The sequence below is a fragment of the Aptenodytes forsteri genome, unplaced genomic scaffold, assembly GCF_000699145.1.
Source record: "Aptenodytes forsteri isolate BGI_AS27 unplaced genomic scaffold, ASM69914v1 Scaffold55, whole genome shotgun sequence".
Lineage (NCBI taxonomy): Eukaryota > Metazoa > Chordata > Aves > Sphenisciformes > Spheniscidae > Aptenodytes > Aptenodytes forsteri.
Genome location: NW_008796063.1, coordinates 6,039,659 through 6,066,732, shown reverse-complemented (window position 1 = coordinate 6,066,732; position 27,074 = coordinate 6,039,659). Strand labels below are relative to the sequence as shown.

Sequence of the window (27,074 nt, the reverse complement as noted above, 5' to 3'; positions counted from 1 at the left end):
AAATCCCCCCCCACCACTATTAGGCAATTCTACCACTGAGCTCTTTCTGTAAAAATAGCCGTAACTCCAATTTCTAAGGATAATGTAACAATATTCCAATAATTTTCCTGTTTCTCCAGTATGTCTTTTTTTTCACAGTTTTTCTGAAGACCTTCCAGAAAACACATTCCATGCAATTTTAAAAGGTTTTAAGCCTTTTCAGTGATTTTGCTTGCAGGTCAAGTGAGTTGGAACTTGTAAGCAAAGTTGCTGCTTTGGAAAGGCTTACCCTGCTGCATTAAATATTTATTTAGAGTAGGTATATTTAAAAACTTAGGGTTTACTTTCTGGTGGTGAATAGTTCATTAGTTTGTTAATTTAGAACTTGAAAACTTCTGTATATACCTGTAGCAGACTGTTTGAAGAATTTGAGAAAATAGATTGGAAACCTGAATATGGTTTTATCACTGGGGTTGAACAACTTCAAAAGCCATTCTAAACACACAGGTTACTTTGTGAGACTTGGACAATCATCTTTAAATTTTGTAGTGGAATCCACTGGACATATGTAAAATAACTGAAGTAGCATGTAAGAGACTGAGTTGAAAGTAATGAGCTGATCCTGCACTGTCTGAAGTCCTGAGAAGGCATTGCTTTTTTGTTGTCATCTTGGGTGGCTGGCTCAGTATGCAACTGTTTATTCTTAGCTTCTGGCTGTGTCGTGCTGCCATATGATGGAATGGAAGTCTAAAAGGAAGCCAAAAGCCAAGGGCTAAAAGTTTGGTGTATCATATGTCAATGTGGAATAAATAGTTTGGACAATACTGTTGAAGAAAGGACACCTAAATTATAAATATGAATGGAGGGTGTTCAGATTTTCAAATCCAGCGTGTCTCTCTTTAAAACATAGTGCAGGGCACGTACCACAATATACCTCCCCGACAGCAGAGCTTAAGAGTGTACAGAAAAGATGGTCTGTATGCATGTCTTAAAAATTACTTGTCCCTTATCATCTGCTGTTGCAGATTTAACATAAAAAAGATAGTGCAATTCCAAGGTGGAAATGGTTTATTGGTGTCATATTTATTAAATAGAATGTAAAAGTAGTAATAATTTCTTAACGTAAATAGTCTCTGAAGGAGGAATGGCTAGGTCTAACTGTGTACCAATGGGCTGCTGCAGATATAATTGGTAATGTAAGCGTAAACTTTTATTGCAAAGATATAATTCAATCAATTGAATTAAACAGTGAATTTGGCCCTATCCTCTTTTATGATGAAAATTTAAAATATTTGTCTGATGGTCTGAATGGGTAAGGTAAGACTTTTGGCGTGGAAGGGAAGGATACTGTCCCTTAAATTAAAATGAAACCCTTATCTTTGTTGTTTTCAATCAAAAGCAAATTAATTCATTGGTTCACCTTCATGAACAGCTATTAAAATTCCAACCTGCCTTCATACACTCACTTGTTTTTCCTACTTATGCAGAAACAACTTCAAATGGAATTAAATGATAATCAGCGTTGAACTTGACATGCTTTTACTTACTGTAAAACACTTTTTAACATATTTCCTATGTGACAATCCTAACCATTCAAAATTGTCCAGACAACCTTTTCCCTTTTGCAATCTTAATAAACAGCTGAGAGAATACAGCAAAATACTTACATGGGAAAAAATTCAGTTAGCTTCTAACATAACTTGATGGCTGAAAAAAAGGTTAGAGCCTGCACTGTATAGCCAGTGAATTTTGTTTAAAACACAGATACTTAGTCTGAAATTCTAAAAGCATTTTCATGTTAAAACTTTGTGCTCAATTTTTTTTTTTAAGGCTTGCCTATTTGCAAGTTTAGTAGAATGGATTTTCTATGCCAGATAAGCCATTCTCAATTAATAATATAAATGTCAGATTACATTGGGGGAATATAAGATGAACCTGTATCTTTTTCATTTGATAGAAACAACATTGAAGAAAACAATGTTTTAAGAATTCTGATTTTTGCTTTTCTAAAAATTTATTTTATAGTATGTGTTGTCTTTTGGAATTGGTGGACTGACTGTTCTGAATGCTAGTGTTCTGATTTTCTGTGGAACTGAAAGGGGAAGGGAGGGATGATTCTTCTTGCATTTCGCCCGTATTATGTCAAAGTCTTGCACAGCATCTGGGATCGCCTGACTCATTGATTCAAATTCCCTGTCACATGCCCTCACATCATGTAATGCTTTTCATAAATTAATCAAGCTTCATCTTTAGACTGACTTTTTCCTGACTTTCATCTTAGACTGACTTTGCTTTTTCCAGATGTGGATGTATTGTGCCTGCACAGTCAGTATTTAGTGTGTCTCCTAAAACCATTAAAAGGATGCAAAGTTATAGCATCTCTTTAACATGTTAAAATGGTCTTAGATAACTACTTTTCTCATATCTTTTTACACAGCTGAGGGAAGACTGTTGCTTTCAGTCGTATCAGGTTCAGATTGGTGCTAGTTTGTGCTGTTTGGATTTATTTTGTTTCTAGATATTCAATAATACTCTGTGCATTCAAGACATTTTTGTGTTAAGGTATTATTTTTCAAAAGCAGTTAACGGTTTCAGGGATTCTTTTACTATTATTTTAATTTTTTTTTTTTCTGTGTGCTTTTCCTAATACCAGACTCTTCTTGTCTGGAGACTTGATATAGACTAGTATAGCAAAGATTGTAAGCATCTGTAATAAACAGGTTTTTAAATCTCATAGTTGTCATCTGTCCAGCATTTTAGAAAGGCATATGAAATCCTTCCCTTAAATTAAACAATTTGGGAGAGACCAGAGATAAAAGTCAAGAAGTTGTATCAAAATTCTTACTCTCATTTCCCCTTTTCCCCTACACTCCAGAAAAGGTTTTGTTTACTGTTGATCATGCTCTTTAATTTTAAAGAAAACTGCATAAAGCACAGGTCTTCCTGGTTCATGGATACGCCATGGTAACGAGCTATTGCAAGATGATGGGCTGCAGAAAGCATGTTGTATATATAAATACATGAAAGTTGTATGGCATTTCTGTAAATATTACTTTGTACATAGTTACTGGTTTTAAAAAAAAAAAAAGTTTTGGGAAGAAGTGTGCCCTTTTTTCACCTGGGAGAATACTTTAAAGTAAGTAGTATGTTTAAATTTAGTCATTTCAGGCACAGTTGATAAGCCTGTACCAAAATATCAACAGTAGGAAACTCATCAGGTAGTTTAGATTTGTAATTTGCTTTTAAACTTGTAATAGGTTGTTTCAGGTTGAGTAAATATTGTTTTCTTCATACTATAGTAATCTGATCTTTCCTAGATTTAACAGGGATATCAGGACATCACTGAATACGATCATGTAGAAACAAACTATTTCATAGTATGTATGAGCTGGTATTTGCTATTACTGTCTGTTTATTATTATAAGCTTCTGAGCAAAGACACTTTATGGATTTGTTATCTCCAGTGGTGATGAAAGGGCTTCTACCATAGCCTTGATCAAAACCCAGGTTCCTATATTGGAGGGGAGGAGGAGGGGAAAGGATTTTACTCCTATAAGAACAAAATAAGCAACAACTACAATTGGGAAAGTGTATTCCTGTAACCCCAAATAAGTTCATTATTCATGGCAAGTGTCAAGATGACACAAACCCAATATATCTGTAAGCTCAGAAGATGTCTTACTTCATGGAATTGCATTGCCAAGAGAGTTATCCATTCCTTCAGTTCTGTGTTGTCTGAAATAGCCGTCTTTCAAGGTGTGATTAATGTACATTGGCAGTCAATAGGATATGAGTAATTGTGGTTAATTCCAAAAGTGAAAATAGCAAGGAAAAAGGGCTATGTGTGATGTAGCACAATGGTGTGAGATTTCTTGCTAAGTGTTGTTTAGCAACTCGTTCTATGCAGAGAAGGTGTGGCAATGCTGGCATCTTTCTTGAGAGAAGATATATTTGGTGTTCTACAGGGAAGATGTGACTAAATGACATTTTTCCTTAGGCTGTGATTAGAAGTCACTTGCAAATAATCAGCAGTTGCCGCAAACTCCACCCTGCAGTTCCTGTTTCAGTTGTAGGAAGATCTAGCTATCTATTTCAAATTCAGCCATCGTCTTACGGCCTTTCTGTTTATAGGTCAAGCCTTTTGCGGCCAAAGCTTCCACTAGGAAACTCTAAATATTTCGTGAGAAATATGAGTGGAATCATTGTTTTCACTGTTTTCTTTATTGCTTAGTAACTTTAGTCATGATTTTAAGTGTCTATGTTTAAAAATCCCTTAAAATCCGTTCATGTGCTAATTAATTCATATATGACATTTGAAAATAGGACAAAGCATCTTATTCTGCAGAGTTCTGGTCCTTAAGTCTATGAGCACAGAGGTGAAATGAGTTTGTTCGCTTCAGAGATGGAGCAAGTGATGTTTTAATGATATTGCACACTAATCTCTAGGAACTTTATAGCTTCCTCTGAACAAGTTCAGCAGTAACCTGCGCTAAACATCAATCAGATTTAAAACCCAATTACTTTCTAGCAGAAATTAAAAACTATTGTTTTCAAGTACGTGGTGCTAACATTTGTTTTCTTAGTATAATTAATCTTCAAATGAACAAAGCAACCAACATGCATCTTAAAATCTTGAAAGGCCAATGGTTTCTGGAGGTGGGATGGACGGTGCACAAAGTGCAAATCTGATGATAGCTAATCACACTCCCCATTACGTAAGTTCTCCCTTTCTAGAAGCTGAGGCTTCTGTTGTTTTCATAAGCAATTCTTACACTCTTTTGCAGAACGTGACTTTTTTTTTTAAGCCACAGCATTTTCTTCTGGCAATCAAAATAGGCCTGCTAAATGTAAAGAGATCTTGTGCAACTTGCGTTTAAATCTGAAGGCAGATATGAATGTACGTATATGTGCACTGGCATTTTTGACAAAAGGCCCAATTATGTCTGTCCTGGGAAAGATTGTATTGGGCAATCCTTAAAAGACAGAATGAAGCATTATATTTTGCTTCTGTGAAGTTCTTTGAGATGAGCAATATAGTTACAGATTATTTCAGTTTTGATCAAGTACTGGTGTAAACAGTAGATTACATTTATGAGACGAAAACTCACCACCGTGCTAGATTATATTAAGATTAAAAAGAAGTTAATCGTGGAAGACATGCTAGAATACAGTGACGATAGTACTATGTAGTTCTAAGCAAAGCCATTTATCTTAATGTATTTGGATGAAAAAATCAATGTTTTCTGCATCTCCACATTGATACGTTGTAATGATTTTTCCTCAATGTTATGGCAGCTTCATTATTTCAGTGGAAGTACCTTATATACACCAGCAAAGTAGCATCTCTGATAATCAGGTTACATCTAGAGTCTTCCTAACTTGATAAAATTTTCTTTTATATTGTCATTCATACAAGTATAATACAAAATAAAGCTCCTTCAGTGCTCAGCTTTTAATAATCCTGTTCATAATTAAATATAAATCTGACTAAAACATACATAATCCTGTTCATAATTAAATATAAATCTAAAACATATTCCTCTACATTAAAGTCTTGTCATAAAAACATTTTGAATATAAACGTTCAATACTCAGTAGAGTGATACAATATATATACATACACACACACACAAACGCACTTTTTTCTGTTAGTAGCAAGCATTTTGTTCACTATTTGCACAACTTCACAGTCGTATGTTTTATACAACCACTACTAAATCAGACTTCTGATTGCTCATTACTGTCAGGAATGACAGACGTTAAGGCAGCCTGACAAAAGCGATGTAATGTTGACATTTTTGTTTTCTGTTCAATATACAGTCGCAGTTTGTCTCTGAAGGTTTCCCCTAGAAAACTGTAAATTAAGGGGTTCAGACAGCTATTAGAAAAAGCTGCTAGGTTCACAATATGTCCTGTTAAAGGATAATCATGTCTGAAGGATGGGCTGCTTGAAGACACAGGCTCGCTTTTCTTTTGAAGAAGTTGAACACTAATGAAGACATTTTCAGGTAGCCAGCAGATAAAGAAAACCAGGACAACAACAAAAATCATTCGAAGAGCCTTTTGTCGCCGCAGACGAAGACTCCTATGCTTGTGTGCTTTTATAAGAACTCGAACAATTAATGAGTAACAAAGACCGATGATCACAAAGGGGATAATAAACCCCAAGGTTATTTCTAGCCACTGGATTTCTTTTACATCTGCAAAACAAAAATAGACCTCTCCGGTGTGTTGTAAATGCACAGCTGTAAATGGAACTAGCGCTGCAGAAATAGACGCCATCCATATGAGACCACAGCTTAATCTAGCGTGTTGCATAGTGCGAAATATGTTGGACCTCATTACTTTTGCCAGTGCTATGTATCTGTCAAAACTCATCCATGTCAGAAAGAAAATGCTGCTATACATGTTGATCTGAAGGAACAAAGACATAAAGGTACAAATAATAGTGATATCATAATACTTTTCATCAAGATTAAAAACCTCAATGAGAGAATCAGCAACTAAAATGAGATCGGCTACTGCAAGATTTATGAAGTAAAGGTCTGGAATAGTCATTTTTTCACGAAAGCTTATGTTGACAACCAGTATCAGAATGTTTCCTACAAAACCAATAGGAAAAAGAAATATTGTGTAAAGACATGATAAGAAAAGACCAATAACATATTGTTGGTGTTCTGATTTATCAGCTAATCTAGAAGATATGCTTTCATTACACAAATGTGATCCATTTAGGTTAAAAGTTGTGCTGTTACATATAACAGGTGATACTGAGGCAGAATAAGTTTCCATGGTTAAAATAGCTGCAGAAAAGATATTAGTACTCACAGTTTGGTGGTAATGCCAAAAAAATCAGATTTTTGGTTGTTTTCAACTAAGTTCATAGTAAGCATTTTGATTGGAATGGAAAAAGATGTACACTTTTGTATAGGAAATTAAAATTCTTTAGAAGTCAAATTAATTAGACTTAAAATTGACTGAAATATAACAGTACAAATAGTAAATTTCTTAAATTTTTGTACAGGACACTATATACATTGCAAATGAGAGAACTTGCAGTTCCTGTGTGCCTTAAGATCATGTAGGAAACTTTTTACCATTATGGTACTTGGATCTCTTTAACAAAAGCTTTTCATCAACAGTGTTTCTTCATGCAGGTTGGAAGGTAGTAGAATTTTGGCTCCGTTTGTTTTCTTTTAATAATCAATGAATATCCTTGGACCTGCAATTTGCAAATGGAAAACAATTAATCTCATACTCCAGCACTGTACCACATACCATATGCTTCTGCTAACTTAACATACACAGCTGAGGTTGTAGGAAACATCATGTTTGAATATATATACAAAGGTTCAGTTAAAAGAATTTAAATTTGTTCTAGATAATAATATATTGTGAGGGCAGATCTATTAAATTTTGTGTACCCTTCAGGGGTTCAGTATTGGAAAATGTAGAAATATAGAAAATCAGTTTAGCCTACTGAAGAAAAACTTTATTTTTTTTTAATATATAGAGATATATAAAAATTATATATATTTATTTCATCATCAGCTTGTAAGGCTAGTAAGTAGCAGAGTCTGTGGCTGAGAAGGCAATGGAGATGAAAAGCAGTTGGTTCCTTCTGCTTTCAGTGGGAAGGAAAAGGCATTTTAGAAACGAAGGTAATGCAAGCAGCATATTGATTTACACCAACATTATTATACTCAATTTGCTTTTCTTTGTGATTAATTATGTTGCACTGACTTCCGGATAGGAATGGAAAATATCAGTTATCTGATTTGTTTACTTATAAATGTTGAATGTGATGGACTTGAAGCATTGCTAGAAGTTTATTTAAAAGAAAACAAACAAAAGACACCCCAAACAAATAAAACAGCAAGAAAATTCTAACCCAAGGTATTTTGTGTTTAATTTTAAATATTTTGAATTGCTTTAATCTTCATCTTACTACCAAAACCTTGATTTTAATTACACTAAAATAGATTTTAAAAGGTTAAATTGTTTACTAGTAAAATTCATCATGCATATTTCCACGTTTTAATAACATAAATCCTGCTGATGTACAGTCTGGAGGAGAAAAAGGAGCAGACCACTAATGGAGTAGGAGTGTTAGAATATTTTCAGTCAGAAACATAGCTCTGAGTTTGCTTAAATGTATTCAAGTTATCAGAAGTAGCCAGCAGATACTTAAATAAAGATATCTGTTCCAAAGCTTTTATTTCTTAATGAAGTAGGCGTAAGTACACAGTAGCTGTTGCTATGTTTTGAATCATTTTCATAATGTAAATCTTTATGCTAAAATATCCGTATGAAATTACACTTATTTGAAGAAGGTTCGGTGTTTCTTTCAAGCAGCTATGGAAGTCAGACTTGAACTGTTGTCTTTAATGTAACATCCTTTTATTTTTGAATAAGGCAGTAAACTGCTTTAAATACAGTAAAAGGTAAGTTAACAGTCTAAGCAATTGATTTTAAAAGGTCAGTCTGTGGTCAGATTTTAATTACATCTGAAAGGCCACCGAAAGCCAAGCAATTACAAGCATTACAGGTAACCATGTACTGTGAAACATTTTATTTTACCTTAATTCCACTTCTCCAGAGCTGATTTTCCTCCAGACAACAGAAGGCTGGTTCTTGCTCGAGTACAGGCTTAATGGATGTGTCAACTTCGACTGTCGTGTCAGTAAAAACTTGTATTTAGGTGTGCAAAGCTGCAGTGTATGCCACCTGTTGATGATTCAGCAGTGAAAAAAAAAATAATATGAAAGTCTATTCTGTTTTAAAACGTCTTAAATAAAGGATAGTTTACAACAGCAAAATGCAGATCTTGCTGCATGTCCTTGGCAATAAAACAAGCTTTATAGATTCCCAGGGTTGTTCTAATTTGTGTGCAGTTGAAGTGCTGCTGAACAGCCTTATAAGGCTAGAATTAACCCTGTTTCTGCTGGTTTGTTTTTTACTAGAACTAGTCAAGCATCTTTTCTCTCATATTTGTCAGTTTTATTTTGTCTAATGTTCATTTTTACCCTCCTTTCTGCCTCTAGCATTTTTTCAAATTATATAGTCCACTCAAACCTACAGCTCAGCTGATCAATAATGAAGAGATTTATTTGCAAATTGTAACTAAGCATATTTTACATAGATATAAAGCACTAATTACTGTTATATGGGGTATTTTTTTAAAAGCCTCTGGACAATCTAAAGAGAAATACTCAACTGAGGGAAATCTAGCAGCTGAGGAGGGTCATTTGCTAAACTGACAATATAGATTTCAGTTTTCCTACCTTCAAGTCAATCCCATTTTGCCTGTTTGTATTTTAATTTTCAGGTATCCATCATCATCCTCACACTTCTCAGAATTGCTCAGCTCAAAATCACATGGATAAAATAAGCTTATTTTGCAGAGAATGTGGAGCCTCAGTCTTGCATAAAAACACCAGTACTGCAGGTGGAGTTTTGCATTTCATCTGTGTGTGTGGGGGGGGAACTACTTGACATTTCCAGAAACACCACCTACTGGTGGTCAGAATTCTTAGAGCAGAAAGAAAGTTAAACCTTTCTCATGAAAGAGAAATATTTTATTTGTGTAAGTTGCTTTTTATTATTATATTGATCTGATACCTGAATGTTAAGTGCCATTAATGGATATGCTGTACATCGATGCAGCATTCTGCTGCTACTGGAATAAGATGAATTGGATCTCGGCATTTAGGGTTTCAAGAAGCCAATGTTACAGTTTCAGAAGCGTGGAGTAAACAATTAACATGTCATTATAATGGATGTAATGGATGTATTACATCTATTACAATGGTAAAATATTTTTAGATTATGAAATACCTCATCTGTAGAAAAGTGAAGCAAAAGTTCTTACACAAGTAGTTTTGGGACTAGAAGGCACTTTGCCTTCTAGTGCCATTGAGGAAAATATATCCGCCGATTTCTTGTAACGCACTTTGCACAGGAACACAGCATTTTGTCAGTGTTACTAAAAATGTTTTTTAAGATGTTCCTGCACGATGGCTCTTCATACATAGTTTTGGAATAAATTATTATTTAGGTTAAAAGAATGTTTGTACAAATTAGTGCTGGTAAAGATTTTCTGAACGGAAGACTTCCACTGTGTGTGGAATGGCTTTCTGGAGTGTCTTTCTACAGGGTTATGAGGACAGAGAGCCTGAAGTGTTTCGCTTTGAGAAGTGTACAAATACGATTGCGTTACAGGACTGGAATAATTGTAATGTTAGAAAAAATCTTGTGATACTAGCTTTGAAGGTCTTAATTTTTTGCTGTCCTAAAGAACAGGATTATAGAGTCTTTATTGTTGTTTGTTGATCATGTGGTTTTGCTGTACTTAGTTCTGTCCTTCAGAGCTTTCACTGATCTTGTAAGGGCCAGAAGGATTTTTTACTTTCCTTTATGCATAATGTTAGCTTCTGGGTGTTAGTTGTTTGTAATTATGGGGGCCTGGATTTAATAATCAGCTGGTCTGTCTGTCCTTGTTTTTCTAGCTGTGAATATCAGCTGATTTGCTATTAAAATGTATAATTCCGAGTGCTAATTTTCTTGTTTGAATTCATTATAAGAAATATGTCACTTTGCCATACTTCCAGAATTGTTAGGAAATTCTCTTTTGAAAGACCCACGAAGTAGCTGTTTTTCCTGCTAGTAGAACTATGAAGCATAAGAGGCCAAATCCAGTAGTATTATATTGTATTATTATATGGTAATAACTGAGTTCTGTATTTCACTAAATATTTTATGAGATCATCATGTGAATTCTCTGAATCCTGTTTCCTAAAAGAGATGACAACATCTTCAGGCTCTTATTTATGCAGTCAAATTATTGTTACTGATGAATCTAGCTTAATCTCACTGTTTGTCGCTTCCATATTCCATAAAATGCTTAAAACTAATTTTAGCAGCTGCTGAACATTGTACCCTTTCTCTGTCCCTGTCAGTTGCTGATATTCCATGGGACTTTATAGGGAGTGCGTTAATGATCCATACTTAGTCACAGTTGTGACAGTATTAAGTATTACAGTTCCACCTGTCTTACCTTATCTTGATTGTCGCTGAGAACATGGGTGAAAGCAGCTGGTGTGATAGCATTCATATAATGTTAGACCTCAATAATCCAGCATTTAAAGTTTTTCTGGCAGTTTATTTTTAAATCTGTAGTAGTCAACTTCTAAAACACTGTATATATCTCAATAAACATGTCTAACACTATAGAGTCTTTAAGGAACACTAGGGTAATTGCCTATGATGTATTTAGGTGCACCAAGAGGCTTAAAATGGGGTACAATAGAAGATATTCTATGTAATTTAGCAGACTTCAACATATGTGCCTGCTATTTTGTTGGAGAAAGGTGACAGCTGAGGAGGAAGAAAGTGGGAGGTGTGAGTATGGGAGAGAACAACGCAAGAGGTACGGTGTATCATAGCTCTTGAGTCACCATTATACAGCAGCCTCTCCAGCGGGATGATAAGCAGGATAAGCTCTGTAGGATGTAAGAGATGTTGGATTCTGTCAGAAGTGTGGAAGTGCTTTGGGCATGAAGCTGTTGAGTCCTGGAGAAATTAGATCAGAGCCAGGGTGTATAAAGCTGAAAAAAAGTAAGGTACTGTATTGCATGGAAGGGGAAGAAAGCATAAATTAAAATTGTGTTGGAATGCTTACAGTGTAATATAACCATATGCAGAAGAAATAAGATTTGTATAAGAATCTCTACTGAAATTATCTCCAGAGGAAATACAGATGCTGTTGTAATGAAGTTTTGCAAGTAGATTGATCTCCTCCTCCAAATTCTCTCTTGTCTTTCTGTTAGCATGGATACTGACTCTGACCTTTTTCAGCCACGGAATGACATCTGTCAGTGTCCATTACTCTGTTCTAGAGAACCCTCATACTTTATCCTGTCCAGCCTCAGTTACTTTCCCTTTCTTGCAAATAATCAAACTTAGTTTGAGTTGGAATTAATTGTGTTCTGTGCCTGCAGAAAACCTTGGAGAGAGTGTATTTTGTGTGTTTAGGCTTTTCAGTTGCCAATAATTCTGAGAATGCATTTTTCTTACTAAAAATAATTTTTAAAAGTTTAGCCTTTTCTTTTGCAGGGACAACACCTGTACCCATTCAAACTATTCTGGTAAAACCTTTTTATCTTTCTTAAAGTGTATATTGCAAAACTCTTGGGAGATAATATAAAAATTTTATAAAATTGGACCACAAAATGTTGTATAGTGAAAGATGATTCATCGTAGGACTTCAGGCTCTATCCAAATGCGATTACAAAATAAAATTCGCAAAGCATCAATCACTTCTACTTTAGTAGTTGAGTCTGGCAGTCCTTTGCTGGACACTTGTACCATGGAAGTGAAACGCATTCTTTCATTCTAGCCAATTAGTGAATCAATTTGTCGTGCATCATATATGGTGTAGACATTATATAGCGTACTTATTTTGGCTGAATTGCTTGAGCTTTCACCCTACCCCAAATCTTCTGCAACTCCCTCAAAATCAAGATAAATAATGCTGTAGCCCTTTCAGGGTCTCTAAGTTTGAAATGAGAATGTAACTAAGGCCAGGCTTAGTAATACATGTAGGGGTGTAGCAGCTCGAGTTATGATTAAAGTGTGCAAATCCAGTCTCTCTTTAGCTCAGATGTTGTTTTGCAATGGGATCAGATCAAATTTGAGCCAGCTGGTTCAGCAAAGATGAGTCCTTAGTCTCTACATGTTCTTTTCCAAAACATGTTACCAACTCGGAAATTCATGCTTAAACTTCAGCAGCCCGCCCATTTATCTTCTTTTACTGAACGGAAGGTTTTTTCAAAAGCAGGCCTAAGTCTTAGAAAGATATGAATATCACCAGTACAGAAGTAAAATATTCTTTGAATTTTCCAGTATATCCCTCTAGTTAATCTTGACAGCATGCCTATAAAAATATATGCTCCTATTTCTTCTGGAACATACCGTTCAAAACTAGGTGAAGCCTGGAAGAAGTAAGTGTTCAACAAAGTTGTTGCTTGTATAGGGGGGGAAAAAATCTCTCCAAGCAGGGAGATTTTAATTTGTTCTTAAAAATACACTTCAAATTATTAATAATACAAAAATTATTACTTTTAATCTCAGCCAAAGCTGCCTTTTTTCTCCCTCATATCAGACTATTTTAGAATGCCTTTTGGGGACTGTTTCTGTTCCTTCCCCTATAGCACATAGGGGTGTTTGCCCTCATATTCTAGCTGGATGCAAGTAGATTTTTCTCTAGGACTGCATGTTCTTTGTCCTGAATTTTAATGTAAGCTCTGACTAACTTTACCAAGAATGATTTAACAAAACATTTCTGTATTGCTATGTTATATTCATAACTACTTGAATTCTGCATTTTTCAACCTCTTCTCTCCTGTTTACCTTTGTTTTCTCCTATTCAGTTACAAAGTATTTTCATTGTACATAGAGACTTCTTTATGACAATATAACCAGCCTTCCAGAAAATACTCTGGTTTTTCCCCACAACAGTAGCCGTGGACAGGGAATAGACCAGAGTACATTCACTCGCATCTCACAGATGGCAGCCAGAAGCTATACCCAGGAGTACTCAGACTTATGCATAGTAGTTCATTCTTGACAAGTTGTACTCATTCCCAAATCTTAGATGTGACAGTAGGCCCCTACGGGTTTTATTTCTCTGAGACATTTGGTTATGGTTCTGCTTTAGCTGTGTACCTTGCTGAGAGTATCATGAAGCATCCTTCCACCCTGTTGAACCTCCAGGCTCTTTACCAGGTGCATTGCTGTGATTCATTCACCATTAGCCCAGTTTCCAGGTCCCAGCCAACGTTAACTAGAGCCAACATTTACTGACTAGGTTTTCTTTTAGGCACCTTTAACAGTAACTCAAGACTCAGAAACAACACAGTATTTATTCTTTCATCCTCAAATATAAAATATATGGAAGCAGTGAATAAAGTAGAATCTTTCATGCATAATTCCCATACTAGAAAATAACCTACTTATCCGTGGCGCAGCTGAAACTATGATATGCTGTCTAAATTGGGATAAACAGCTTGCATCTTCTGACATACTCTTTCACTCAGTCTGTCAGCTTTTTCACTGATGTACAGCTCTTACAACTTATCTCTTCAAACTTCTTTCTGCAGGGCTGATCTTTGGTCCATGTTGTCTAATTTCCCTCTTTTGAGGTGCAAAACAAAACCTCTGATGCCAGCTGAGAAATCCTTTCACAAGTATGAAATTGGCTCTTGTATTCAAAGAGATGATTCTTATCTGTGTACTTCCTTTCTGACCAGGTTCTATAATGGTCTGTTTATATGTAGTGTTCTTTAATTATCCATCTGTTCATGCTGGCAGCAGAACAAAATTGAACAGGAAAACAGGCTGACATAATACAATGCAGACATCTTACCAGTTGACTTTTACATCTTGCAGAAATGTTGGTCCTTATGGTCATAGTTAGTGAGACTACGTATTGCCCTTTATTTGCATGTGATACAGTCATGGTCCACAACGTTCAGGACTTGGATGTCTAAGACTAGATCCGTATATCTAGATACTAGATCTATATACTGTACTATTATTGAACAAATGTCCTTTATTCTTCCATTTATGCACTTGGCTGTTTTGCGGAAGATGTTCCTCTTGATCAAACAGTGCCCACTTTTCTTTGTCTTGGGCAGCCCATGCTGATTTGCACCAGCTCTCCATGCAAATCTGGACCCCGTCAGGAAGACCCTCCAAAGCATACAAATGCAAAAAATCTGTCAGTTCCGTTAGCATCTGGGTGTCACGCAAAGGCACATATTTAAGCATCGAAGTGGCTTTTCTCAGAACCCTTCAGGTCACTTGAGCTTTCCTCATCACATCACTGTATTTTTATAACTTTGCAATCTAAGTCTACCTCTTTATCCAAGACCTAGTACAATTTTGTGCCTTCCCTGTTGTTTCCGTTCTCTCCACCTCTATGAGAGGAAAAGCTGAAACCGCAGCCAAATGTCTAAGATGGCTCCTGGCCAAATTCAGAGTAACAATGTGCTCAAAGCAAGCATTTAAAACTTTGCACCTACATCTCAGCCTGTGTTGGCTACTGATTCTGCAGGGCAACATCTGAACTCCTATACCACAGCTGTTTTATTCTCTGATTCAGATTTTTTCCTCGTTTTGCACCACTTACCCATGAATTCTCTAAATGTATAATGCTTCTATCTTGTCTCCAGCAGAGCCCTGATTTCAGTTTGGAACTGGGGCTCTGCTTTTGTTTGCCTTTTTAAAAACACACCTTGGTTATACTGTTCTGGGCTGGCTTGTCTCTTTTTTTTTTTTTTTTTTTTTTTTAGTTAGTATATTATTGAATGTGACTCTTCCAAGGCATGCGACTTCAAACTTCTGAATGAACTCATCAAGAATGGCTTAAATCAATAATTGCTGTAAGTCTTAATGCAAAGTTGAAGCTGAGAGTACATTAACAAAAAGCTTTCATTCTTGCACAAAGTTTTAATTAGCCATCCTGTTGATCTTTCCAGTTCAGTGCCTCACAAAGGACCTGAAGCTTTTCTTTATGGACCAGCGTTTCCATTAATTTGAATTTTTTTTTTTGGCACAAGAATTCAGACAAAAACCTTAAGGGTTCCAACAAAAGTATAAGAGGAAAATGGAAAAAGGGAAGAAATGCTTAGTTTATGTGTGTGTGTGCGCATATAAAATATAAACAAGCATTACAGTACACTTACAGTATCACATACTATTTCAGGATTATAATAGATTCTTAAGCCATACTTCACTGCTGCTGCTACTGGAGTTTATCAATGTTATAAAAATAAGTAGTTTGTAGGGTAAGAAGTCAAAAGACGAAGCACACCTGAGAAAATGCTTTGGCTGCAGATTTTTACCTTTGTTCAAAGTTGCTTTCTGCTGTGTTTTTGTTTGGATCTTTGCTGGGGCATTGATATTATTACAAAAGCACACTTCTATGGCAACAGTACTTTTCTTTCTACTTGGCTTTGAAGTAACACTTGCAGAAAACAGGCGATTTAAATATATATATGAAAAAAACCCCAAACAACCCCAGACCCTGCATGTTTTCTCATAGATCACTGCAAATACTAGAACTAAATGTCTTTTTTTTTTTTTTTCCCCCCTTCCAGTACTGCTAGCTGTAAGATAGTCCAAGTTTGGGTTCTAAAGAAGGAACAGTTACCCTTTTTTGGAGAAGTAAAAAACCAAACGAAAACCCACAAACTAAAAACTAAAGTGGATTGACAATTCTTCAGAACAGCAGGTATTACTGAGACCCACTTTCATGGGTCGTAGTTGTTGCTGGTATTTCAAGGTGATTGTTGGCAGTGTTTTCCCTTCGGCAGTTCTGTATGACTTTCAGTATTTCATCCTTGCATGGTTTATGAAAACAAAGTATAAATACCAAACTAGCACAGCTCTCGCAGAACAACACTATTTCTGCAATATTCATCACAAGCTCATTCTTTGGAGTTCCAATGCTCTTCTGTAATTTGAATGTTGTCCTGAAGAGAATCATAATGTTATAAAATAGATGGCATATAAATATTGATATGCTTATAATGTATGCAGCAGGGTAAGTACGAAAGTGCTGCTGTAAGGCTGGTACTTCAGCAGGTGCTGCTTTAGCGAAGAGAGTAGTAAAACAGAGTATCTGAAGAAATGATGGGATTCCAAATCCAAAGGTGAATTTAATGATCTCATATTCAGGCCATGCAAATAATGGATCTAACTGGCAGGCTGTTTCCAAGAGATAGTTATCGGTGCCAACCAGCAATGCCTCGGTCAGTGACAAACAGAAGGCATATATAAGTACAAATCCAACACACAATATGGGTCTTTGGGTTGCTTTGAGAGCAGTCCTTGGTGGAAATCTCTTGAGTAATAGTATGAGAAGCATCAAAATCAAAACATACTGAGAATTGAAATAACTGAAGTTGAAAAAAAATGACAGTATGTTACATGTGAGGTGGGTTGCTTCTAAATAGTCAGGTCTAGTAATGACAGTAAATGATAAAAAAATCATTACAATATTGCTGATGGTGAAGTGTAGAAGAAGTAAGTCTAAGTTTTCTATGACTTTGTACTGCAAATAATTCTTTATGAAAATGATCAAAATACATATGCCAGCTATTAATCCTGTTGGTACAAAAAAGGCGATGTAACAGTGCATAAGTCTTGATATGACGTTTTGAGAAGCTATGAAGGCTTCGATTTCTTCTGGGGAGATGAAAGACAAGCTCTTGCTTGGGTAGCTGATCCATGTCATGTTGTGAGAAGTCATCCTTCCTTCTGTACCGTGCTTATTTCCTGTTCAATGGAGTTTGAAACTGAAATGGAAAAGGAAGGTGAAACAGGTTTTAGAGTACAGTTTGTAATGTCTCTAATTTGTGTGTTAAATATTAAGTGCAGTCAGGAGTATGAATCATTTGTTCAGAACAAATGTAGTGATTTTTTGGGGTGAATATGACATTCTTATGTTAATTTCAAGCTAACTTGCATAATACCTTTAGCCAGAGAAATCTGGCTTTTAATTTTTTTTTTATCTGGTTCCTGCTCTCACCACTACCCCCTCCCTTTTCCTCACTTGATGCAGACAGGACTTTACTGCAGCTCAGCTTTGTAGACAACAGCCAGGATTCAGCACGCTCATGTCGCCCGTAGAATAAATGGGAGAGTTGGCCGTTTGGCGGGTGAGGAAGGAGTTGGCTCTGTTATTAGGTGGAGCTGCTTTTCCTCACTATCTTGCCAAAAAAGGATAAGGCAGTATGCAGGGCAACTCCAGTGTGTGGGTTGCAGCTACAGCCACAAAATAGCTTCACTGTACTGTTGCAAGGGTGGGAATTTTGCATAATTTGAACCCAGCTGACAGTCTCGGGCTCACATAGCATGCTGAGGAAAATGCAAAGATAATGACAATATGAGACAACAGTTGCATTCTTTTCTTTGTTTTAGTTTTGCTTCCTTTCTGTTATGAAAAAAGCCTTTCATAACTGCAGTCTGTACTGAGGAGCCCATATAAAATTAATGTGAATGTTTAAGAACTGTTATGAACAAACTGCTTTCATACTAAAACATCTTTATGCATGAATAATGCTGTCATTATTAGATGTAGCTGTTGTATAAAACTGCAAAAAATAATGCTTTTCTGCATGCTTGAATTTGAGAAAATTATTACCAGTGCATTGTAAGCCTATTGAGAAAGTTTTAGCAAGGAACATTTTTTACAGCTGAGTTATAAATTTCAGAAAATAGGGAATTTTAAGAGTAATATGGATAGGCTGTTAGCTGTAATGACTCTATGCTATGTTGATATAATAATTCTGCTACCATACAAATGTCTGGAGGATCCTTTTTTAAGCCAAAGAGCCTTGTAGGAGAACATAATATGTACTCAAGAAAAACTGAGTGTAATGGATACGGATATATAAATTTTATAGACTATCTAAAAGCATAATTAACTCAATTTCTAAAAGAAAATTTCTGTGTACCTTGCACTGATTGATGCAGAAAATAGCATACTTTTAGTTACAAAGGATAAATATTTTTAAACATAAGATAATGAACTCACTATTCCTAATGAATTTTGGATGTCTGATTAAGCATGGTCCTTAGTACAGGAAAAAGTTAAACATATAGGCATTTTTACAGTGTAGAATGTTGTTTTCTGGAAAAACAAAATCCTTTATTCACAAGGATTTAAATTTTGTGTTAGATTAGAGTTTGGTGGTTTTACTTTGTTCTGTTGTATGCAAAGCTGGTCTGTACAAGCAGCGTACATAGTATATCAGGCAAAGACAAGACAGTGGAGTTCTCCTTATAGAAGTTTCTGTACAGTCATATTAGTAACAAGAGTGATATACTTAGTTGCACATAATGCATTTTCCGTAAAGAGATTCTATTGATGTTAACTCTTAATGTGAAAGTAACTTTAAATTGGTAAAAGTTCATAAAGATACATTAATGTTTTTAAGCAGTGTTCATTATAGATAAGTCAGTGTCTTAATACTGTTTGACAGTTCATTTATGGTGGTTACCTCTGACACTACTTCATATTTCTGATATTTCTAATCTCTCCTCAAAATTGGAATTCTAATACTGGTTTTAATAAGACAAGTTGACTTATCAAAGTGGCTTTGATTAAGTGTGTATATAATCTTATATAATTATAATTTCATTTATATAAACCCATGGAGTTATGTTTTGATTCAGCAGTGTTCTTTGTCCCCTTTCAAAGACAGCTTCTTCCTTACTAGAAAAGGTTATTTTTGGAGAGGTTCTACTACAGGAAGGACTGATGCACCCAGGGAAGTTTTTGTGTTACAGGTACGCTTGCAGGAGGGGAAAGTTGGCTGGCTGGACTCCGGCTGTGTTCTAAGCTCTGAGCTGGAGTACACCGTGTAGGAAAGCATTGATGGGCAAAACTGGCCGAAGTCTCTGAAGCAAGTTAAGAGTCAATATAATTTTGAAGCTTAAAACCAGATTGTTAAATAAGAACAATCTTAAGAAAAACAGAGTGAAAACCTTTTCAACGATGATAGGTGTTGGGAGGAAATATTGTCTTGTTAATTGAGGAAATGTATCTTAAATGCTTGTAGTAGAGCTTTTGTTTCTGTTCAGCTGATTTTTAATATGAACCACTAAGAAGGACTCAAGTTGTACTAAAGTGCTCAAACTGAAGAGTGAGAATAATTAAAAAGAAAAAAAAAAACCCAAACCACCCACACAAAACCTCACAACTCTAGTCCACTGGTTGGCCTTTTGTATTTCTTCATACTAGTGATTTCCCCCTTCTAGATTTTAATTTCAAAGTATCTCTTTTGAAATATAGCTGATCAGTCTGATTTCTAAATTATGTGCCATGCTTAATACTGAAGCATTGGGGGGGAAAAAAATCTAGAAAATTTCTCATTAGTCAAGTAGCTGCTACTTCCCTGTGGCTCTATGGCTGTAAGTGATCTACTGTGCTATTCAGTCAGCTGCAGCCATGGAGTTTGACCTTGCTTCTTCTGGCTTTCTTCTGGCTTCCTTCTGCTGCTTTGATGTCTCTATTATTTCCTAGAAATCTCAAGACCATGAAATTCTAACTTCTACAATTCATCTCTTCTTAAATACTCAGGAGAAATCTCAAGAATGAAGGAAATAGTGAAGTCAAATTTTGACCTTCTATTGGGAGAGAGATTTGAAGCTTAATCTGGGGAAGGATAGGTACTTTGACGGGTAGAGAGAGAATGTGGAACCACTTGAGCATCTGCAGAAAGCTTGTTGTTATCATCCCACACAGTGGTTTCAGGAGGTTAAGAAATATTTCCATTTTGAGAAGCTCTTTCACCAGAGTCTCCAGTGAGACTACCTTCTAGTCCTGTCAGGCCTTTTGCAGGATTGAACATCTGAATTTAGTTCTGGCACTGTGAGGGTTTCCATTATCTTCTCAACAACTTTTATACCATGGGCCAACTAACCACACTCACTGTGCTTGCAGAGAATCTCAGAATAACTTAGCAACGTTCAACTTTTATGGTACTATAATTGCAAAGGAAACAAAGGACGTAGTTTTGGGTTTCACAGGAAATCATATGGCCTTACATCAAATTACAGGAAAAACAAGATGCCAAAACTTGGTTAAATTTGCTCAGGATCTGGCCTTGGTACTGCTACTGGGTTAATCTTTGACTATAGCAAGGTATTTTTTTATTTTATTTAGCTGCTCTTTGGGGGTTTAAGACAAAGTAAGGAACATTAGACTTAATTAAGCATATTCCAGTAGTTGCAACTTATTGTGTAAGAAAGTGCTTCATCTTGGTTTCTCTTTCTGTACCCACCAGTTTGCATGTATTTTAATGACGGACCAGCACAGTATTACGGAGAGGCTATTGATGTGTTTAGGCCTCATTTGTTATAGGTGTCAAGATGAATGCCTGAAATAGTTTCAGTTGGATTGCAGCTCTCATTTATAACCACAGACCGTTATTTAACATTACTGTTTAAATAATAACAATGATGTTAATATTACTCGTACTCTCCACCTAGACATTGTTATTTTAACATAAGTGTGTGTCTTTTAACTTACCTCATCTGGGGAGGGATTTAAACTAAAGTAATCTATTCAACCTAGAATTAAAATACTCACTTGGGGGGAAATAACAGTGCAACTGTATGTGTATAACTATAATCTGTGTAAGTATTAAAATTCTGACTTAAGGAAAAATGTCTGAGTGCGCTGTTTTAAAGGGAACTTCCAGAAAATCGCCTTAGGATTACCCACACAAACAAAATTTTACCAAAACAACAAGCTGTTTGCAGCTTTGCTATGGTTAGTCAGTATGAGCATAATGCTTGCTTGAATTCAATAAATTGTTCATCACGGAAGAAAAAATATCTGCTAGCAGTTTGTAGCTTATTCTGAAATATTTTTGGTTTGGTGAGTAAGACTAAAGTTAACACTGCAGACATTTTTTCCCCCCTTAAATTATTGCTAGAAGTTTTTTATTCTGCTTTCCAAAAAATCACAATGATAATGTTGGACTATTTTCTTATTTGGTTCTGGTGTCTCACTAAGTATTTGAAAGAGAGCGAATGGCAATTTTGAGTTCAGATTGTGGTAGGAAAGGTTGAGTGCAGGTGACTGCGATCAAATATGGCTAATACTTCAGACAAGCTAATACGTGTACGTTCTTCTCTCTAACATGGTCACGCCTAGATACATATTTCTGCCTTATGACCTTATACTACAATCGATTTTTTTTTTTTGCAAGACTTTGTCTCTTCGTAACTATTTCAGTGAAATTTGAGGATATATAGCGCTTTACAAGATGTATTGCTCATCACCTCATGAAGTCGCTGCGTTATGGTTTTCTGGCTGAGAGTATAAATTGGACCCTGTCAGAAAAGTCTGACTCCTTTGCAGCCCCTGCAGCTGATTGATTAAATATAGTCACAGATGGCATAACCTCTCTATACATTTGTTTACATCAGTATGGATAGCTTTAGAGAGTCTTATGACTGTAAGGTGCTCATCTGTCATGTAAAGCAACTCCTAGAAATTGTAAGCTTTACAGGTTTAAAACATTCCCAAAGCATTAAGTTCATTCCTTGCACTAAAGTAAATATGTGCTTAGAATAATAATGGGATGAAGGAGCTCACAACATTTGCTGTAGTAAGATGAACATATTTGCAAATTTTTATAGACTTTTGGTAATACTAATTTAATTTAAAGTAAAAAGATATGTTCTATGGGAGCAGCAGAGCACTGGAGGGTGGTTTATTTCTCACAGCTTTTATATCAGAATCTCCATGCAGCTGACCACATATTTTTGTCAAAATACTTTGAGTTTCCATTATAAAACAAACAAACAAAAAAAGGGAACTTACGTAATTTTCCTCTGCTGTGAGAAAATCTGGTATTCCCTCAGTTCTTGTCTGGTTCTTGGATTCACTGCAGAGACATATATTTTATTTCAAAACACATGTAGTGTTTATGCTCTGCTTGGTGGTGTCCCCGAGTCCTTTACTCTTTTAGTGGAATCTGTCAGCTTAGAGTGCAAACACCTCAAGACCTGAATGAACTTTTTTCCTCACAACATACTATGATGTAAACTGACTTTGTTATTTCTATTTGCTCACTGGTAACTGACAGTAATATATAGCACATCAAAGCTCACATATACTGAAGCTATGGCAGAACCCAGGCCTATTCCTGTTTCTCCTGATACTAATTAATGAGGGAAATTTGCAATATGCTACTTGCATTATCTTTCCCTGTATTGTCATGCTCCAATACTTTGTCCCTTCTTTACCTCTGCTCCCCCTCACTGACCATCATTCACATGTTATGAATCCTTCCTTAACTTCATGTGGCCTCACTTTCTTGGTTGGTTGCAGAACCCAGGCCTATTCCTGTTTCTCCTGATACTAATTAATGAGGGAAATTTGCAATATGCTACTTGCATTATCTTTCCCTGTATTGTCATGCTCCAATACTTTGTCCCTTCTTTACCTCTGCTCCCCCTCACTGACCATCATTCACATGTTATGAATCCTTCCTTAACTTCATGTGGCCTCACTTTCTTGGTTGGGGTTTTTTTTCCTTTCTCTTTCTGGCCCCATTTCCCCACCGTCATCCACTCTGCTTTTTGTGTCAGCAGTTAAAGCAAATATACTTGAGATTTACTTTCTGAAGCACAGCGAATAAATTATCCTTCACTTCCAACAGACGGAGCTGAGCAAATGAGCATAGTGTTCAGAAGGCAGTTTAAAAATAGCAAGTTGTGAAAAGACTACTTTTCAGTACTGAGAGGACCTAGTCTCTAAGATTTCATTGGTTTTGGTCCTCCGTCCCCACTTTGATGGTTAACTCTTGCAAACGGAGAGCCTGGTTTCAAGGAAACTTTTGTTTATTTAAAGTCTAGAAAGAAGACCTCCTAAAACGGGGAGTTTCTCACTGGCAGCCAGAACTCTTCCTCTGTAAAAGGTTTGGCAGGGCAGTCTTTCTACATTCTGTCACCAGCCTTTAGAAGGAAAATATTCTTTCATCCAGTCATAAAGCAATACATATAATATTCCTCGTGAAACTCGGCTCTTGGTGGGCATGTCCTGCATCGACCCGTGAAAACACTGCACATAATTTGGGGGGTGAATTTGTCCTTTCTGTTTGTACTACGTCTGCCAAGTTAAAAGATGGGGGCAGCTTGCAGTATATGAAAGACTGAAATGTAAAATACTATATTCATCTTTCTTGTAACGTCAAAATTCCTACACTTGGCCAAGTATTTGAGGTTGTAAAGACTTAAGAAATCCTACCCTTAAGTTCTGAAAAATAATCAGTTTCTGAGAAACCGAAAGCTTTTATTTTTACTTTTCCAGAATATAAATGAATCAGCAGTAACTGAACATAATCACCAAGCAGCATTGCTGACGTGTTTCCTGTCCTATACAATTCCTGCAGTATGGTTAGGGTCATCCAACAATGTCCATCCTTTAAAAAACTGCTCTTAGGCAATGGCTGGAGTCTTTTGTCCAGACCACTGAACAGTATTTCATCATCTAGCTGTCATCGGTTCAATGGGAGTTAAGTACTTACCGGAAAACAGTCTTCGCATTTACTATATTTAATGCTCAGCTTTATTACAAATTTCAGCTTTCTGAGGATGTTTCCCAGATACAGTATTTTACTTTGTGTAGTTCAAATGTTGTTAAAGAAGGGAATACTAAAAACTTTAAATTATAACCTTAGCTTCAAAATTTGAGCCTCTTGTGATGAATAAAAAGTTACATATCCAAAGTAATATAAAGCACTTACCTTTTCAAGAAAATGCTCCACAGATACAACGGGCTGAGACTTTCACTGTGAATAGTCAGATGAAATATAATTATTGTTTGGAGCATATAGCCCTTTTTATTTATGTAGAAAGCAGGGTGTATATATATTACAATAACTTCTTTAGCTGCTGTACATCACGATGAAAAATCCAGATGCTCGCTGCCTACAAAAACATACAGTTCTGTAAAGGAAACAGGAACTTGGTTTAAGTCATTCAAACCATACACGTTGCATGTTTAGCAAACCTATGGTTTCATCATGTGACTTTAAAGTTCAAATTATCCTCTGCAGTGAGATATTTTAGAACAGAAAAGTAGTGTTTGTCCTTGCCTTTTCTAAGTATGTGAGGCCATCCAGTGGATTATTTTTTTCCTGTTCATGAAGTAATCCTATGCGTATTGGCCAGCCTTTGCAATCACATTTTTTTCTAGTGCGCTGTTTTAAGTGCTAGAGGTCTAGAAAAGGAAAAGCCTGTTGAATAAATACCAAGCAAGGCCCTCTGCTTAACAAGACAAAAACTCAACACAAAAGCAGTGAATGTCAAAAATATTAAGATACCTTCTTAAGAATAGGGTGTATTTCTATTTTTCCATGGGTCCTGGCTCTTGGAACACTCCCAGTATTGTACACATACAATAAATTATTTTTCCAGATGCTCTGCAATGACCATGAGGTGTTAAAAGATGGGATTTTGAGTCTGTAGTATGTTTTGGGTCTGGCTCAGCATCAGTCGTCTTAGTGACTATGTTGAATAGTGTTCTTAAAACCTCAGATATAAATGAGCAAGAAAGGGTTGGCTCATGATTTTTTTTTTTTTTTAGTGCATGCAGCCTTTCTGTCTGGAATATATTGGTAGCATCCTGTTTTCTCATACCAGCACATGGGGAAGAACATTTTTATTGTGATCTTTTAATAATCTGCAGTGGCTTTCGTAGGTTCAGAAGATAATTTGTGACCAGTGTTTGATCAGCACGCTCTGTTTTCATGGCATCTTACTTGTTGCACTTTAACAAGCTTTACTGAAAAACATGTGGAAAGAGCCAAAACACTTCAAAGAAATGAAGAGAGACAAATCTGTATGAGTCTCGATTTCAAAATTGGACTTGTGGGTTACCTGGAGAAAATATTTCAACACTAGGTCTACATTTCCACCTGAAGGTTAGCACTACCAGTCCAAATACTTCTTTGAAACTAGAAATGTGCATGGAGGGTCTTGGCATGATGCAGTGGCCCAGAGACATTTCAGCTTTCAGGTTGAAGGTTCATGTTCTTTGTGAAGTAGCTGTGCTCCAAAACAGCTCTTCAGTAGTTTGGTGGCTCTGTGAAATGTGGTTTCCAATGAGCTTACACATGTTATTCAGAATACTCTAATTCCCATACTGACTTTGGTTTTGATCATCTTAGCACAGTAGTTTGTTGGACTGGGTAGATGGTTTCCCTTTTATTTACAGTACTTCCTCCGAACCGTTACTGAAAAACCTGGATAAAGCTGGCAGTGTAGTGTAGGTGTTTTGTATATAGCATTTGCTTTTGAGGTGTACCCAAATCCAGGTTTATTTTGTTGGTATTAATTTCTCGTAGTTAAGAATGGTAAAGAAAAAATATGCATTGTAATCGTATGCAAGTCAGGTGAATTTTTCTTTTTTACTGTTGATTTTCCATGAAAGATGCAAATTTGAAGTGTCACCTTATTCTTTCTAGGGCTTAGGGCTGTGCAGAGAGCACACTAAACTACGTAAGCATAGTCAAATTATTGTCTTTGAAATTGCAGTAAAATTTCAGAGAGTATTTGGTCATAAACTGGTAGATACTAACTTGACTTTTTAGCTTCCAGAATGGATCACGTGTGCACATGAGGCAATGCTAAACAGTTATGGCATCGGTTTGTTGCTGTACTTTCCACTGAAGTGATCTGAATAGGCATGTGATTGATAACCATGGCTCTGCTGGGGGGCAGGGAGGGAGTGAAATTATTTCTTGGCTGAGGGCCACCAGCAAACAGCTGCATTTTGTACTTTTTTTGAAGTTGCATTGGGTGGATGTACACAAGGATATCTGGCTGTGCCCTTTGTGATTATTAGTAAAATAAAGACAAATCAATGACTGCACCAAAAGTTTAAGGAATATTCAAACCACTCTTTACAAAGGTTTAAATTATTCTGAGTTAATTAGCAATCAGTGAGCAAGGAGTAACTCAAGTGAAGATAAGCCCTAACACAGCAGTGTTAAGACTACATTTCCTGTTATTCAGTAATCGCTTTTCTGACAATGTAAGGTGTAGTAAAGCAGAGCTCCAAGGGAACTTACCCTCTAATGAGAAAAATTATATAAATAGAACCAGAAAAGCAAAAAGAGAAAAGCTATTTCTTATGCCTCCTATCTTCAAAAAGAAAAAATAATCTAAGAGAAAGCTCCCATCTTCAAACATCACGTTTACAAACATTATTTCATACTGTTGTGGTTTAACCCCAGCCAGCAACTGAGCCCCACCCAGCTGCTCACTCACTTCCCCCCGGTGGGGTGGGGGAGAGAATCGGAAGGGTAAAAGTGAGAAAACTCGTGTGTTGAGATAAAGACAGTTTAATGGGTAAAGCAAAAGCCGCGCATGCAAGCAAAGCAAAACAAGGAATTCACTCACTGCTTCCCATCGGCAGGCAGGTGTCCAGCCATCCCCAGGAAAGCAGGGCTCCATCACGCGTAATGGTTACCTGGGAAGACAAACGCCATCGCTCTGAACGTCCCTCC

General features: G+C 36.3%; 1 protein-coding gene across 1 annotated transcript; it reads right to left on the bottom strand.

The window, feature by feature from the left end:
• Window positions 1-5,668: 5,668 nt before the first annotated feature.
• GPER1 (G protein-coupled estrogen receptor 1) lies at window positions 5,669-8,641 on the bottom strand. The gene is made up of 2 exons (XM_009286387.2): window positions 8,560-8,641; window positions 5,669-7,201 (listed from the first exon to the last, which is right to left on the bottom strand). The coding sequence occupies exon 2, from the start codon at window positions 6,769-6,771 to the stop codon at window positions 5,698-5,700; it is 1,074 nt and encodes a 357-aa protein (XP_009284662.1). The 5' UTR covers window positions 6,772-7,201; window positions 8,560-8,641; the 3' UTR covers window positions 5,669-5,697.
• Between the last annotated feature and the right edge of the window lie 18,433 nt (window positions 8,642-27,074).